Here is a 17,524-nt window from a genome sequence, read left to right on the forward strand (position 1 = left end):
ATCTTGATTCTAACACTTGAAACTTGACATTAACTCTGAGAAAAGAATTGGTGCAAAAATAGCCTTTACCGCTACCTTAAGTTATGTGTTGGTATCTGTATCAAAATATACAGTTATTGGTAGATCATTCTTTGAGTATGTTAGTTATGGTGAAAATACTATTAACAGCTAAACTTGCATTCTATTCTTTTATTCAATAAAATTGAATTGAACTTGAATTTTGGCATACAATGTTAGCTGTATAGTAAATGCCATCATTTCATCCCATTCTCTTGGTTTTCAAGATTTGTATGTACAGTACATATATGATCCATTATACCTTGATACAGATAATACAAATTTTTGAAAGAATTGCTGAAATGATTGTTTTATAACATCCAGTATTGAAATATTGTACCCTATAATATACACAATTTGTATGTGTGAAAAATGCTCCTAATTTACTTGATACAGTATTAGAATCAACAGATACCCTCATGGTTATCATGTAAACTATAACAAACAAAATCATTACTGCAATGCTCAATGGTTATTGCATTCTGTAGGATGAGACAGTCCTGACCTGACATTATGTTTCTTTTATTGTCATGATGTCAGTTCATGATATGAATGAAGCAGAAGACAGCATTGTGTCACCTTTGCTACTCAATTAATTACTTAGACAGATTCTGGTGAAAGATACTGGCCAACATCTTCTGTAATGTTAGCGCTATATGTGTGTTTTTCTGATAAATTATATCCATTTGTGATATGTAATTTTGTTTCAAATTTTGTATATCAGTGCATGTATAGTTTCTGTAAAAAGCGAGGTGTCCTATTAAAATATATAGAGTATGTACCTTCCATCAATTGTTTTCCGCTATGGATCATGGAGAATATTTTACTGGTATTTTCCAACGCCGTAACTCTGCTGCTGTAAACCGTGTGTATACTGTGTGTCATTGCTTCGTTTTTTTGTACACTGATGTACATATACATGACTAGTGGTGTCACACATGTGACACCACTGAAGCAATCCATACAGGGAAATAGATCAATCAGTTCCTATATTTGAAGCACAAACACGCATCCACATCGTATTCAAATATAAGACACTGATATTTTTCACAGTTTTATGCATACAATATTGTGTTTAAAGTTAATGCCATTGGTTCACTTTAAAGTGGCACTCACACTTGGTAACATTTTTAATGCATATTTTTTTAATGCCAACGGTCGATATTTGACGAGGCGACTGCACGCGGATCGCGAGATATCGATAAAAGCATGTCTTCAAAAAAGTAAAAGTTTGAATTCCGGTGGCCCACCTAAATTCAGCTTCCGAACATCGAACGTTCGGCACTGGGGCCATTGTCAACTAAGCTATGGAGTACGAGTCTACGCTGACGCTGCTGTACGCCACAATACCACTAACGTCGGTGATCGGTCATGGCCTGTGGGAGAAAGCTGAGTCTTAATGTCTGGGTGTATAAACGAAAAACAATTTTTGCTGATTCCACCAGAATTGGCAAAGGTGACTAGCACAGTTACGTGCGGTTGATACATAGCGGCTGCCGCGTGATATGCATAGACGCATGCCATGCGCGCATACCACGTGCGCGGCATACTGTGTGGCAGACGACAAAATGTAGTCATCGGAGGCGGCTAACATTTAACAAGTAAAAACTGATGTTCATGTGGTATTGGTTAAAAAATTAAAAACACTGATTTAGAATAATGAAAACGAAAAAACTAAGGAGAAGTTTTCAAAAACTTACCTGAGGTAAAGGCATAATGCTGTATATAAATTCTATGCAGTGGGAAGTAAATTAATTGCGTCGTTCGAACTTATTGTAGACTCCCTAGAATATCAATCAGCACATCAACAAACGTTCGGAGGATTTCGGGTCAAAATCAGAAACGATCGTAAAACTTCGGGATGTGAAAAATACGCTCGGGAAATGACATGTATTTATCGATATCTCGCGATCCGCGCGCAGTCGCCAAGTCAAATATCGACTGTTGGCATTAAAAAATGTGTTTTAAAAATGTTACAAAGTGGGAGTGATAAGGTATTACTATGTGATAGCAAAGGTAAAGGTATTATGCATCAGCCTATTTTTGTGTTTTACAGGTCAGAATTACTACTACTGTGGTAGCTCAATATTTTGTTTTTGAAATTTGAAAAATTGACAAAAGCACAAAGATTGATGTGTTTATATTTTTTTACCGCCACTAGCTGTTGCAGCAGATAATGATGGAGTTAAAGTTTACAAAAAGCACAAAGATTGATGTGTTTATATTTTTTTACCGCCACTAGCTGTTGCAGCAGATAATGATGGAGTTAAAGTTTACAAATATCCAAGATGGCGGTTGAAGGGAAAAGAGATCCCAGAGGTTGTTGAAGAGTACAAGCAATGTGGTGCAGAACTCAATGTACTTCCATTTTGTAGTCAGTTTATTCCAATGAGTGTCATCGATCATCCAAAGAATGGCTCCATCATTTATCATCCGTCAATTCTACCCAGGCATCGTGGTGCTTCAGCTATCAATTGGTAAGTCTTTGTCAATGAGACATGGCTTCTACCATCACAGTCTTCTGACTTTCACAAAAAAGAAAACAAAATAAATGTTGCTGTCTTAAAGACTACCAGTTGATTTCATCAATTTTAACCATAGTCTGAAACCAAACAGTGCAATGGCAAGATTTAATATAATTGTAACTGTATGCATGACACAACATGGTAACTTATGAAAGATAGTTAGTTGTACGTGTCGAAAGTGCATTGACATCAGAAGACAAGTAAGCTTCATTTATTGAGAAAATATTTTGTAGTCTTTGTTGACTGAGAGAACAAAACTGTACAGTGCTGCCAGTATCAGAGCAACCATTGTCACTTGAAGTTATTGTTAAAATTCAGAGAAGTGTCACACATTTTCTTGAAGAGTGAATGTTACAGTGGATTATTGTTATAAATTTAGGCAATCAATGCAATACATGTAACTAACAGAGTTTATCAAAACCCTTATCCTATAAAAAGCCAGACAGAAAAAAATTAGTTCCTTAAATGTTTATGGCCAAGCTACTGAGGCTGCGAGCAACATTTTTTTAGAATTTTTTTTACAAACCAGCAAAACCCCCACTAGTTACATTGTCACTGATGACTTAGAAGTTGGAGTCCAGATTTTACAAACTGTCCACAATAATAGAAGTATTACATATATACAGGCAACATACTCAATAATGTTTGATCTCTGAATATTGTCAAGAAAATGAAGAGCATATGTGTACAAATGATGTAGTGATCAGGGTATTGGACATGGAATGATGTTACATTTCATGGGATGATAGATTGTTAATTGATTACGTGTTTCACATCTATGGTTAGCTGATCTAATGATAAGTCACAAATTAATTATTCATTGATCTGATCAGAAGTCAAATATTAATTTTCTGATAGCAAGTGAGTAAGTACACAGAAGTTTGTTATATCAGACTATCAGACAGTAAAGTTATTCTTCTGTATAGCTCATGAAATTTTGTTCATTTGCATTAAGCATTGTGTAATTGAAACAGCAGAATACGTACTTATTTTAAAAATTTGTTGCATGTTTCTCATTGTAATATTGTAGTAGCTGAAAGTTTATCAAAATCAAAATCGTGAGTCAACTAGCACCTGATATTGTGCAGGGTAAATGAAAACTACATGTACCATAGAGTAGCAACTATCATTATCAAAATTGTTGAAATTCTCTTGCAGAGAAGAAAGCAAAAACCTTTGAAAATTGTTGAAAGGTCCCACCTTGAATGGCATGTTGAATGTCTGCTTCAGACAAAATGTTCTTCATTCGTCATATAAATATTTAATATATTAATAATAAAATAAAAAATCTTACATGTGTGAAAAAAATGGATATACTTTTCCCTATATTATGCAAAATTAAAAATAATATAAAAAAGAGAAACTGCCAATGAGTTTGTAGTTATTTAGCAATGTATACAATTACATGTAGTGTTTCCATGCCTATATTTCATTTCTGTTCACTGAAGTTGAAAATTCCAATATAGTGTTATCAACAAGATGTACATGTAAAAGTTATGCCAAGGGAAAAAAGTGATAAGGTGATTTGATGCTGAGATAATTCTACAGTGTGATTACGCTATTTCAATTAGCAGCTGCACCTCATGTTTGTTCAATGCTGAACGAAAAATGGCATTTGAGTAATTTCATTCAGTCAGTACATTCTATGTATTGAAGTCATGGACAAATTCATATGCAATGTAATGTCACTTGATTGTGCAAAACTCCATGTATGCAGTTATGATTCTTTCAAAATATTTGATATTTAATAACTATAAGTCACACTATAAGACATGGGACAGACAAATTTGTTAGTTTCATGAACTGTACTCAAGACAAGTTCAAATCCAATGCAATGTCACTGTATTTCATAAGTAAACATTTTGTAAAATGCAGAGGCACAATTCATGTGTCAACTTTGCAGCGGTCATTGATATTTGATAACTTTAATACATGCTATATGGAGCAGATAAAAGTATCAGGTCATGACATAAACTGTACTTATCCTGTGTATCTCATTACTTCATGTTTGAATTTGATGGAAGGAATGGCAGACTTCATTAATGACAGAGACAATCATATTTCATTTTGTTAAGGAACAATCAGCAAGATTGGAAAGCTCATTAAGTGATAGCAAAGTGTTCATTGTTGTGGTGTATCAGCTATCATTAGCTGGATGATTTCCCAATGTTATGCTGAACTCTGTCACAAATTCAATTGTACAAATTAAGATCCATTGTTGTGGTGTATCAGCTATCATTAGCTGCATGATTTCCTAATGTTATGCTGAACTCTGTCACAAATTCGATTGTACTAATTTAAGATCCAATCTGCCAGGACACTGATGTGTGGTGACAAGAAGGGAGGCTTTACAATATTTTGGGCAGACGATGGTTTGGATACTGGTCCAATTCTACTCCAAAAAGAATGTGATGTTGATCCAAATGACACTGTTGACACTCTCTACAACAGATTTTTATATCCTGAAGGCATTAAAGCAATGGTAAGTTGTAAATATTTGCACTGGATAATTGACAATAAAGTTGATCATTTTGGAATTGTCAGTTCTGTTAGCAGCTTTTTACGGGAGGCTGTCATACACTGCCTTAGTCTCAATAAAAAGTCAAATATAAGCCAGAAATTGTAAAAATGTAGGTATCCTTTGTTTGAGTTGCTGTCTGGTTGTCAGGTAGGATTGATAATAGCTGTACGAAATGCATATGTAAACGGCAAGCTACTTTCATGTACTGACAGCCACACTGAGTACCATGAACCTAATTGACGTCACAGTTAATATCCAAAGTACTTACAGTGAGAAAGGATATTGATATGTAAACTACACATTCGTTTTCAAATGACAATATTTTCAAGTGATTTCCTTCAAGCCGTGTCATTGTGTGGATGCATATAGTAGATGCTATTTTCTCCCATTGTTACACAGTATTTGTATAAGAATTTGCATTGAAGCCATTTACCAGTACGATGTATAGGCCTACCATTTTCATTTTGGGTACCGGGGAAAAAATGACTATCCAACGATGGTTGCATTTTCCCCTTTTGGCAGACATTTTACAAAATATGTGTAAACACAATAATGTTTATAATTCTCATTTTATAGGGTGAAGCAGTTGATTTAATCAGTGAAGGAAAGGCTCCCAGAATTCCTCAACCTGAAGAAGGTGCCACATATGACAAAATATGGAAGAAGAAAGAAGTAGCACAGGTACATTGTTGAATATTTTTACTTTCTTCCTGTAGAAGATTTTATTCCTCATCGAAAAGAACAATTGACATTACCTTTATAGATATTTTTCTGTGCCAAACTAAGAAACAGATAACATTCAAATTATTATATCCCATCAAAAAATAATGCATTTTTGGAATCTCCATCTAATTCCAGTTTAATGGCCAAGAGAACTCATCTACTAACCTTTGAACTTCTGTCATTGAGATGTCAAATATCCAAAAAGTCTATCATGTGAAACTACAAGGTGTCTATCTTTGATGATCTGTCTGCCATGGTTTTCACTAATAGATGTAATTGCTGAAAGACACTATGAATCTGCAGGCGTGCTCTTGTAGCAATCACACAGCTTGCAAGCTTTGTATAGCCAGTTCTCAAATTTAGCAATGTCGTGGTTAACAAGGGCTAGTCATAAGGTTTTGTTGTTTAGTTTACAAATTTGTAAAAATGATTCAGAGCTCACCATTGACAATATACAACTGATGATCATTTGCCATTTTTTCAAGTCATGACAATTTATGTCATCAAACCATAAATGCTGCTTCATAACCTTGAATTCTGTGTCAGTATGCTTTTTTTCACATGCTGCCCCTAGGAATGCAATTGATGAGGGCCAGCAATTTTTGTGAAATACATAATTGTGACAAACCTTCTTTAAAGGCATCATATTTAATTGATTTAATCAATATACCTACAGGTCACTTAATCCTCACTTAGCTTACTGTTAATATATACGAATGTAAAGATGTTTTTTATTTAATTTTTCTCAAATGTTAGATAAAATGGGATCAACCAGGTGAAGTTCTTCATAATTTTATCCGTGGAAATGACAAACAGCCAGGTGCATGGACAAACGTGGATGGACAGGTGAGATTGCAATCAATGTCAAACTCTAATGTGCATCTGTAAGAAAAGACAAATGACTTGTTCAAACATAGTGTATTTTTAAACATGATTTAGCTCTACCCTACATGCACAGAAGTGGATAGATAACCCACCATTTCAGTGACCTTTCTATCAGTGTTTTCAATGTCAACTTATGCATGACTTCATCCATGAAGTTGTCCAACACAAAAAACATCATGATGGTAGTGTTGGACATGGATCATTTTATGGTGATCACAGAACTCCAACAATTCAGTAGGGAAATGATGTCTTTGAAAAAGCCTTTTATAGTGCAAATTGTTACAAGCTAGGGTCAATCTATTTCATGGCTATGGCACAATGGTTAATGGGGAAACAGTCAGGATTGATTGATGACAAGTACAGACTGATCTGACAACATCAGTCCTCCTAATCTTGCATATTTCCTTGAGCATTGTACCAATGCAATTTGACATTGAAAGTTCAGTGTGCCATAAAAACCTTCATGCAGTATTTAGTTTGAGAATTTTACCTTGACAAATATACAAACTTTGAAAATCATAGTCATCCATAGCTTTCAGACTATTGCTAATCATACATAGAGCTCTTCATTTTGTTAAAATAATTATATAAACAGTATAGACTGTAAGTGTTGATATGAGAAGCATATACCAATACCTTCATGAAGATTAAACTGACTATGCTACGAGTAAGAGTGGGTACATTAAGACTACTGTGTACTGAACCAGGTTCTCAACAACCGTAAAGCTTATTAGTTCCAGAGACCAGCTCTGGAACTGTTAGTTTTTGCTCACTTTCCTTCTTTCTTTCTTTCTTTCTTTCTTTCTTTCTTGCTTTCTTTCTTTCTTTCTTTCTCTATTTCCGGTATTACTATCATAGAACATGCTATACAGAAATTTTTCCTTAATTACCCAGAATGCATTGCGACACGCTTATGACGTCATCGCTCAACTCGGACGGGTTTTACGGGCATTTCTTGTGTGTTTATTTATTTATTTTTTATTCTGCATTGCTCGACTATCATATTGCGTTCAGCTATTAATAATTCTAGCTTTTTTCGCTTTGTTTTTTGTTGCTTTTTGATTTTATTTTCTCTAAATACTCGCCGTACGTGGCGCTATACTGTTTCGCCCGAATGTAACAATGGCGGCACATAAGATGGCTTCGCTCGCATAGAGAGAGAAAATTAAGCTTTCCCTAAATTTACAAGCGCGGCTGGGTACATCGTGTACCTAGGCGAGGTGGGTGTGCTCGAAAACGAAGGTCAATGCAAAATTTGGATTCAAAATCGGCTGTTTTGGCGGAGAAACTGCCCGCCGTATTTCTGAGGAGCCACCAGCGGTTTTTCCCCGGTTTTTCCTATATCAGTCTGCGAGGCCGTTAACCATAGACTCCGTTTTTAAGGTCTATGCGTTAACACACAGGCCGGTAACACACAGCCGTCACCGCACCGGCGCCGGCATGCGTTGGCTGCACGTTAAAGCAGCTCAACTTTCCAAGATCAAACGGTCAGTATCTCGTGAAAACAGCGACATTGCAATGAAAATTGTTTTAGTCTGTGCTTTTAATCAAATGAAAATGCATGTGGCCTTGGTTTTCAATTTCAACGGCCTAGGTCCGATGTTTCCTCTCGTCTGATCATCGTCGTAAACCACGCACCTCTTTACGGCAACAACTCAGCGCTACCCGTCAAGCGATTGATTTTTGCGTAGATCAGCGGAGCGAAAATTATTGCTCTGGCTCGCGAGAATGTCGTCTGATATACATTTCCGTGCGTTGTCGCCCCCGTATGTATCTGTTTCGTTTTTACCGTACATGTAGGCATTTGTAATCTGTGGACTGCCTTGCTTTTAGTTGTATATCATTGTGTTTACTGCTAGCTGAGCAGCCCTATAGGTACGTGCTTGAATATTAAAATCCAAAGCACTCTTTCATTCTGCACCTATCTTTGTCACACATTCTCTTGTTTCTTCCGCTGCTCTGGTCTCTGGAACTTCGCTTTTGCTTGCAAATGCTTTCTAGTTTGAATATTGTTTTACTGCTTTTACCCTTGAGTGCTGTAATTTTTCCCACCAAAATTGTAGTGCAATGTTTTACCAATTTTTATGAATTTTTCTGTAATTTTTTTGATAATTTTGAACCAAATGGACATCACATTTCAGTTAACACTGATGTTGTTTTCACCTGATCTGTAAGTCTGATGTTTTCTATTGCAGCAAGTAACATTTTATGGATCTTCAATGCTGGATGGTCCTGATCCAACAGGTTCACCACTGGAAATACCTGGAATGAGTAAACCTGGCATTGTTCACAAAGATGGCTTAGTATTGTATGGTAATGATGGCAAAAAGGTAGGAATTCAAACACTAGAAATTCTTCCACATTCTGTATATGTATAACTGTACTTTTGAACATTTGGTAATGATGCCACAGCATAGATCTGCCTTAAAGTTTGTATTTGTAAGGTATATTTGTACCATCATTTTTTGCTCACGTGTTTACACACGTGGGCATATGTCGCAGCGATGTCTGTCTGTCTGTCTGTCTGTCTGTCTGTCCGTCTGTGTGTCTGTCTGTCTGTCTGTCTGTCTGTCTGTTGGTCCATTTTCTCAAAAACGGCTTATCAGATCAGAATCAAATCTGGTACATATATTCAGTTAGCAAATGGCAAGAACTGATTAGTTTTTGGTGGGTCTGGCTTGCATACTTTTTGCTCATTTGCATAATTAATGATTTTAGAAAAAACGGATATTCATTAAAAACGACTACACACAATTTGATGAGATTTGCTACAAATGTTGATCACACCAAGATATATCAGTAGTTGGAACCATTAAGGGGTGACATGAAAGCGAGTTGCTAATATGTGCATCTTTAATGAACTTTCCTAATTAGGGATATATGTCTGATTTGACTTGATCAAAATCGACCAAACTTGGTATGTATATTAAAGATACTATGATTTAACATTATTGAAAGTCATTAAGCGTTTTGACTGCAGCCAATTCCTAATTTACATATTTAATGAACTTTGCCAATCAGAGATATATATTTAAATTGACTGGACTAAAGTTGATGAAACTTGCTACATGTATTGACGTTACTATGATACAACATTTTTGAAAGTCATTAAACATTTTTACTTCAGCCAATTCCCAATTTGCATATTTAATAAACTTTCCAAATTAGGGATATATATCTGAATTAACTTGATTGTAGTTGTTGAAACTTGCTATATACATCAAAGATACTGTGATATAATATTATTGAAAATCAAAAAACATTTTTACTTCAGCCAATTCCTAATTTGCATATTAAATGAATTTTCATAATTAGGGATATTTATCTGAATTGACTTGATCAAAATTGATGAAACTTGCTATGTACATTAAAGACACTATAATACAATATTATTGAAAGTCATTAAGCATTTTCTCTTCAGCCAATTCCTAATTTGCATATTAAATGAACTTTCCTTATTAGAGATATATATCTGAATCAACTTGACCAAAGTTGACAAAACTTGCTACATATATTGCAGATACCATGATACAACGTTGGAAATCATTAAGCATTTTTACTTAAGCCAATTCCTTATTTACATATTTAATGACCTTTGCTTATAAGGGATATATACTGGATTTACTTGATCAAAGTTGGCAAAACATGCTATGTACATTGATGATTATACCAGGTTAAAACAATATCAAAAGTCATTTCACATTTTCATGTCAGCTAATTATAATTTGCATATCTAATGAGCTTTCACAGTACGGAAAATATGGCTTGAAGGACTTGGCCAAGGGTAATTACACTTGCTATCTAAAATGGTGATACAATGACAGCAGTCAAAGAACTTTGATATTTTTTATTTATAGTAATTACATATTTGTATACTTCATGACCTAATCGGCGGTGATTATTGTTCATTTCGTTGATCATAATATTTTCAATGAAGTTGCAAACATGTGGCAAAGGTTAAAATTTACACATAACTGCAATATATAATGAAACACGTGAGCATTTTCAGTTCATATCTGGTATATGTGTGTATGTGAGTCTGAAGAAACTAGGTGTGTATAGTTTAATCTGATTTTAGTTCTAAAATTAAATACGGTATGCCGAATTACAATAACAGTGCAGTTTTCTTTCATCATGTCGTTTGTTCAATGGTGTTGTTTTCTGTAAATATAGAAATGACAGAGTTGATGTATGCATAATCAAGGACTCAGAAAATTAACTTTGTATGTCACATGCATATCTTGTTAGAAAGTTATTTTGAGATGACAAAATCTTCTGACATGGAATTTTCTCATTGCCATAGCTGAATGTAAAAACATTATTGCTGGAAAGTGGTAAAATGATCCAAGCTAGTAAATATGGACAGGCTGCAGAAGAAGTTGAAAAAATTGAACTAACGGCTGAAGAGGAAGAAATGGCCACGACAATCAAAGTATGTATCAGGCGTACATTGAACAATATCTTTGTACCTGTCAATCTTTTCTTTGTCTAGTGACAGCTACGTTACATTGTGTGCATGACATATAGGATGTGCCATTAGCTTTGTATGACATGACTGGCTAGGACTCCTTGTCTGTATGTGAACTCTCTCATCTTGCTGATAACCCATCATCATGGCATAACAGAACGATGAACCTTCTGTATTGGACACAGAGGAATGTGTACTATTATGACTATTGAGAGACATGTTAAGGTTGTTGCTTCAAGATAAAATATTAAGTACAAGTTGATGTACTTGTTGAGACTGACAGACTGGCAGAGTGTACCAATATTTATAATATTCTACATTGAAAATCTTACTAAATATTGTTGTCGTAGACAAGTCACAGATACCTGTACTTTGTGTCATCTTCACAATCAGCAGACACTTTGATTGACAGTTCCATCAAGTCTCATATCACTGTATTCCTTAACTCATCACAGGCTATTTGGGCTGGTATTCTAAGCAATGAAAATATTGAACCTTCTACAGACTTCTTCAAAATGGGAGCTGGCTCCATGGATGTAGCAAGGTACTAGTGATAACTGATTACCATATGCTAATACATTCAATTGTGATTTATTGCCAGGTGAACAACGATATGAGCTGTTGATTTTCTGGAGATATCTTAAATGTATCCATTTCCATCCCATTTTAGAATCATTAACGGTCATTAAATTTTTTGTGATTTATGTCAAAATTTCAAAAACAGCAGTTCTGTTTCCCCCCAAAAATAGCAAGTGCATGTCAATTGCAATGCAGTCATATCTTTGCCACAGAAATACTACACAGGTGTTGTCTTCACTCACAGTTATCAAACTTTGTTTGATAAAAAGTAAAGTATTAACCATTTGCTGTTGAAAAGTAGGACATGAGTATGTACCTGTAAATGGACAATGTATTTCATATTGTTAACTTTATATAATGAGTGTACTAAGTTGTGTCAGTTGTGGTGTCATATTTATCTGTGTTATTGATTATTTAGAGTTTTCACATTTCTAAGTTGTATATTTCTCCATAGAGTATGTATTTTATTCTGTTGAAAGCATTGATCAAGCCTAAACTTATGTGACAAAATTCACAGTCCCTGGAGTAGGGTTCATATACTTACAGCTGACCTGTTTTGTTACCTGTTGTTAACATACACCAATACTACTTAATACTTAAGTATCGTGTTTGATGATTGCAAACTCCCCCTAGAAATGATTGAGAGGAAATTAGATAGATGCATTACCCAGCTTTCTCCAGTTTATCATGATACACTTATATCAAAGACTCATATCATAATTGTCAGTTGGTGAGAGGTTAGCTGTGTGAACAGTTTCTTTATAACCACATCATTTAGGACAGTGACTGACCTCAGCTTGGATCGCGTGGGTAATTTATCTTGTTTGTTTTCCTTTTTAGACAAGGTACCTGGACAAAAATGCAATTCAGCAGTTTGTCAGTGTCCCCAGTGTGACCTGAAAAAACTAGTTCAGTATTTGTTATGTGTTACCCAACGGTATAGCTCCCTGTTAATAATAAATCAGATAGTTGACTATAACCTAGATAAACCATACCTACCCCAGCATATCCCAGATAGATGTATAGAGATAGCATTTATAACTGGCAATAAGAATATTCTGTAAAATGTGATGTGGTAACCTAGCTTACATTCCAATATGAATTCAAAACATATCCTGCTATGATCAGCCGTCATTGCAATAATAATAATGGATTTCCCTGACCAAATTTCTAATGTTGTGTGATCTCAACTTACAACAGTTTACCGTTTTAAATAAAATTTGATTAATCAATCTAATATGCAAATATTCATGGTGCAAAAGTATGCTGATTATATTTTTCTTGAAGAGGTCACAAGGAGCAAAGCGTGCACCATTGTTCTGTGCAATGCCATATACTGTCCCTGCATTTGCACTGTATGTCCATACTTCCCAGCTCAGATTACAAAAATGCCACTGACAAACGTTCAGCCTTCACAACTTTAAATTTAGTAGGCTATCAAATCACAAACATCTCTACAAGATACACAAATGCATGCAGTCAAATATATACTAATGGTGTTTAACATACTCAAAAGATTTTACAGAGAGACGATGTCACTTGAAGAAAGCCCATTGTCATAAACCACTGACCCTCTCATAACAACAGCTAAGACATTGATGGCATGGAAGAACTCAGATAAAGCTGTAGTTTACTAGAATGAAAATGCTTTTATGGACTTAGTTTTTAAATCAAATTGTCAATGTTGTATGTAGATTCTCTTTTGTAATATAAATTTTCTCTGTGTACAGACTTGTTGAAGAAGTGAAACAAAAATGTAATGGCATTGAACTTCAAAATGAAGATGTATACATGGCTACAACATATGAGGAATTAGTACAGTTAGTTGTACGTAAGGGAAGAGGAGAAGGAGATGCTGAATTTACATATGATGCTGTGAGTATACCAAGAATTATTTCAAGTATTAGAGGCAGTGAAATCAAATACCTTTAAGTACATGTCACAGTGGCTTCCTCTCAACTTTGGTAGTGTAATTATCTTGTGAAAGAATGATTTGTTAATGTTTATTTTGACAGATTACTATCCACTTTCCATGTAATTTTACCTGTAATGTAATATCCAAGTTTTGTTACAATTACATGTGTGTAAGTGTAACAGATGTAATGCATGCTGTTACATCAAAACACTTGTCATAACAAAATCAATTTCTTTAATTACTTTTATGTGGTACTTGTATAAAAAATTTGGGGTTTTTTTGTTGATATATCACTCCACTGACAGATCTGAAGCTAAAACTATTCAACATTCTAATTTCTAGCAAAATTACAAAAAAGGTTAAAAAATGTTTGAAAAGGCACGCTAATAAAAATGGAATGGAAGACTAATCTTTCATAGATTGTCAACACTCCCCTGGAATAGCTAAATAACCTTACTTTATTATAGACATACAAGTAAAAATGTATCAGCAGTTTGATGATGAGAGTATACCTGTTGGAAACTTGAATATATTTCAGACAGCATACACTGTTTACTAGTAGTTTTGTATGTAAAAATAAAATGTTTTCACCACAGATTTGCTAATTTGTGCTTTTCTAGGTCTCAAGGAGCTTTCTTGCCAAGTTTCATACAAGTTTTTGAAGTTAGTTTTACTGTTCATGGAAATTGCTGGGACATCAAAAGAAAGTTTGCCATACAACAGTATCATTCCTCACCGCTAACAGTTTTACTATTGTTTTCTTGACACCTTTTCGATGTCTGATTTACAGGTTGAAATGGATGTCAACAATATGAATCTGAAATTTCCTCATCAAATATTCATCAACAATGAATTTTGTGATGCACACGATGGTGTCACATTCAACTCAATTAATCCAACAGATGAATCAGTGATTTGTAAAGTCAGTAAGGCATCTGGTCCTGATGTGGACAGAGCTGTACAAGCTGCCAAGGTAAAACTTATTCAATCATAACACCCGTACTGGTATCATTTATCAAAAAATGTAGACCCTTATGTGTAACAGAAGTTTTGCATTCATTACCTCACAGTGAATCAATACCTATAAACCATTGAGCCTTAGATATATCATAGAGTCTGACAAGTACGCCATCATACCGGTATACTGTCACAGCCCTTAACTTTTAAACCTATGACCTCCATTAGTTGTTGGAAAAATTACACATGACATAAAAATTGTATTTTGCTGTATTAAAGAGAGATGTGCAAACTTGAACAACTTGAGCGTCATTTTTTTGTGTTCATAATTCTAACAATCTATTTACTCATTTCTTATAAGGCATGAAGAAACTGTGCCCATTACTTGATGTGTTGTCATGTTGCTAACATGGATATTCTTTGTACATAGGCTGCCTTTGAAGAAGGAGAATGGGGTAAAATGAATGCAAGAGATAGAGGCAGACTCATGTTCAAGTACGTCTGTCATTTTATAACGCCATCTGTAATGATACACATGTATAAGGGTGACTCAAACTTACAAATTGTGAAAGCTAACTGGAACCCCCGCATGAAAACCTGACTGCCAAAAAAAACAGTTCTTCATAATATTCTCACTCCACTTTGAGTCCAGGGAACATTGAAATAATTAAAGTATTCATTGTTCAGAGCAGTATTCTTAGTGATTGTTTTGTCTCCATACCAGTAACTTGTAATGTATGCTAAAAACTAGACATGATTATCACATTATAAATTTCAAGAGTTTCTGAAAACCTTTTTCTCTGTTTTATACCAATTGCTGTGTAACTTATAGAAACAATTTTATCCCATGAATCCCTGTGCTATATTGACTGCAGGATGTGGCTGTCATTGTGGATCACAGTGCCAGTTTCACAGTCCCCAGAGTATGGGAGGTAGAGCTTTGAGCCATGCTCAGAACTCTGGTTTGTCTGTTCATTGCAAAAAATGGTGCAAACTACAAGAGGGAAATGTGAGCTTTGACCTCTACAAATCAGAAAAGTGAAGAGAATGTAGATTTTTGATCAAACAAGAAGTTTAGGAAATCTTGTGTCGTTTGTATTAACCTTCTACCTTTAGGCTTTGCATGTTGTTTCCAAAATTTTCACTGTTAGGATCTTTTGTTTCACATCAAAAGATGATGCAAAGAAAACACTGATATTTTTCTTCATTCCAAAAGTTATGAATGATGTTATGTTATAATGCTTGAGCAATAACTGAAAGTTGTCAAGTGTTGATCAATGAATCAGCTATGTTTTTAATGAACTTGAAATTTTAGCTGCAAATTTTTCGCAAGCTTGCATTTATATCTGTCCTTGACTCAACAGACTTGCTGATTTGATGGATGAGCATCGAGATGAGCTTGCCACACTTGAGAGTTTAGACTCTGGTGCTGTATACACACTAGCCTTGAAAACACATGTGGGAATGTCCATTGATACATTTAGATACTTTGCTGGATGGTGTGACAAAATTCAGGTAACTTATAACAACATATGTGCACTCTACTCTAATTTTAAATGGATTCTTTTCTTTGCTTTAATCATATGGTTGTTTCTCAACAATTAATAGCTGCTTTTGTTTCAATTTTTTTTATTTATTGATAATTTTATTCATTTTGTTGGTTAACTATGGTGTGTACATGAATAGAGGTTGATTATCGCAAGTGTTTGTATACAAGAATTATAAAATGGTTGACAATATAAATCAACATAATGCAGTTGAGTTACAATAGCACAGTGCTCATATCTTTCTCTTTGGAATGTTGGAATTTTTATATCAACAGTGTGATAGAATACTTGTTTGTGAAACGGATCCATTGTAATGGAATTTCATTGTTTAATTGCAGGAGCCGTGATTTATTGCACATAATGTATCATAACTGAGAATCAGATTCTTGTGAAAATATAGGCTGTTATTCTGAATTGATTTTACATGTAATTGCAGGGTGTTACCATACCTATCAACAATGCCAGGCCAAACAGAAATCTTACATATACCAAGAGAGAACCACTGGGGTAAGTCACACTCTTTGCAAGCTAATCCTGCTGCAGAAACCAGATGTAAGCTGTAGCTGTAATTCTAAATGTGTTTCAAAATGCCAGAAATGTTAAAAGGTTGGGATCAGTTCAAGTACTAGCAATTATAGTGAATTTCATAGTGAATTCTTGTATATTATTATGTTACCTTTCTTAGTGGCATGGGTTAGTGCTTTTTGTCCAGTTTTTGTACCATTTCAACTATCATGCAGGTTTGTATAATAATGTGAAATATAATACAAATCATGCATTGATATTTGGTTTGACAGTGTATGTGCCATTGTGATCCCCTGGAATTATCCGTTGATGATGTTAGCCTGGAAGATGGCAGCGTGTATAGCTGCTGGTAACACAGTGGTACTCAAACCTGCCCAAGTGACGCCACTAACAGCTCTAAAGTTTGCTGAACTCACAGTGAAAGCTGGATTCCCTCCAGGTGTCATCAACATCCTTCCTGGCTCTGGTGAGTTTACACATCTAATACATTTTGCAATTGGCAACTTTTCATTGTTTCCATGAATTTCATTTCAAAATTATAATTTTGTGATGTTATGTTATTTTGTTGTGCTGCTTAGAGATCTTAGGTATCTACTTACTGCAAAAGTGAAAAAATGTGAAGAGGAAATTTTGAGATTTCTAAATTATTTCTAAGGTTTGCAAGCCCCAAAAACATTGCAACAGTTTTAGACCTTTGGAGAAATCAGATCTACATGTACACGTACCCATTAACAATGATAAACTGAATCTTTATAGCAAACTTTGCAGTCGAAGGTTCATTATGTTTGGATACTCTCATGTAAGTACAGCACAAGAGTTTAA

At 34.8% G+C, this 17,524-nt stretch overlaps 1 protein-coding gene across 3 annotated transcripts in view; it reads left to right on the forward strand.

Moving 5' to 3' along the window:
* LOC139134577 (mitochondrial 10-formyltetrahydrofolate dehydrogenase-like) overlaps positions 1 to 17,524 on the forward strand; it is a 47,033-nt gene that overhangs the window by 15,863 nt on the left and 13,646 nt on the right. For all 3 annotated transcript variants that reach the window (XM_070701477.1, XM_070701478.1, XM_070701479.1), the window contains exons 3-15: positions 2,300 to 2,534; positions 4,899 to 5,064; positions 5,680 to 5,784; positions 6,583 to 6,672; positions 8,907 to 9,041; positions 11,015 to 11,143; positions 11,635 to 11,723; positions 13,489 to 13,633; positions 14,464 to 14,646; positions 15,061 to 15,125; positions 15,995 to 16,145; positions 16,614 to 16,684; positions 16,975 to 17,168. In XM_070701477.1, coding sequence (XP_070557578.1) covers positions 2,300 to 2,534; positions 4,899 to 5,064; positions 5,680 to 5,784; positions 6,583 to 6,672; positions 8,907 to 9,041; positions 11,015 to 11,143; positions 11,635 to 11,723; positions 13,489 to 13,633; positions 14,464 to 14,646; positions 15,061 to 15,125; positions 15,995 to 16,145; positions 16,614 to 16,684; positions 16,975 to 17,168 — 1,758 coding nt within the window. The remainder of the gene's footprint in view (positions 1 to 2,299; positions 2,535 to 4,898; positions 5,065 to 5,679; positions 5,785 to 6,582; positions 6,673 to 8,906; positions 9,042 to 11,014; positions 11,144 to 11,634; positions 11,724 to 13,488; positions 13,634 to 14,463; positions 14,647 to 15,060; positions 15,126 to 15,994; positions 16,146 to 16,613; positions 16,685 to 16,974; positions 17,169 to 17,524) is intronic.

The sequence above is a fragment of the Ptychodera flava genome, chromosome 6, assembly GCF_041260155.1.
Source record: "Ptychodera flava strain L36383 chromosome 6, AS_Pfla_20210202, whole genome shotgun sequence".
Classification (NCBI taxonomy): Eukaryota; Metazoa; Hemichordata; class Enteropneusta; family Ptychoderidae; genus Ptychodera; species Ptychodera flava.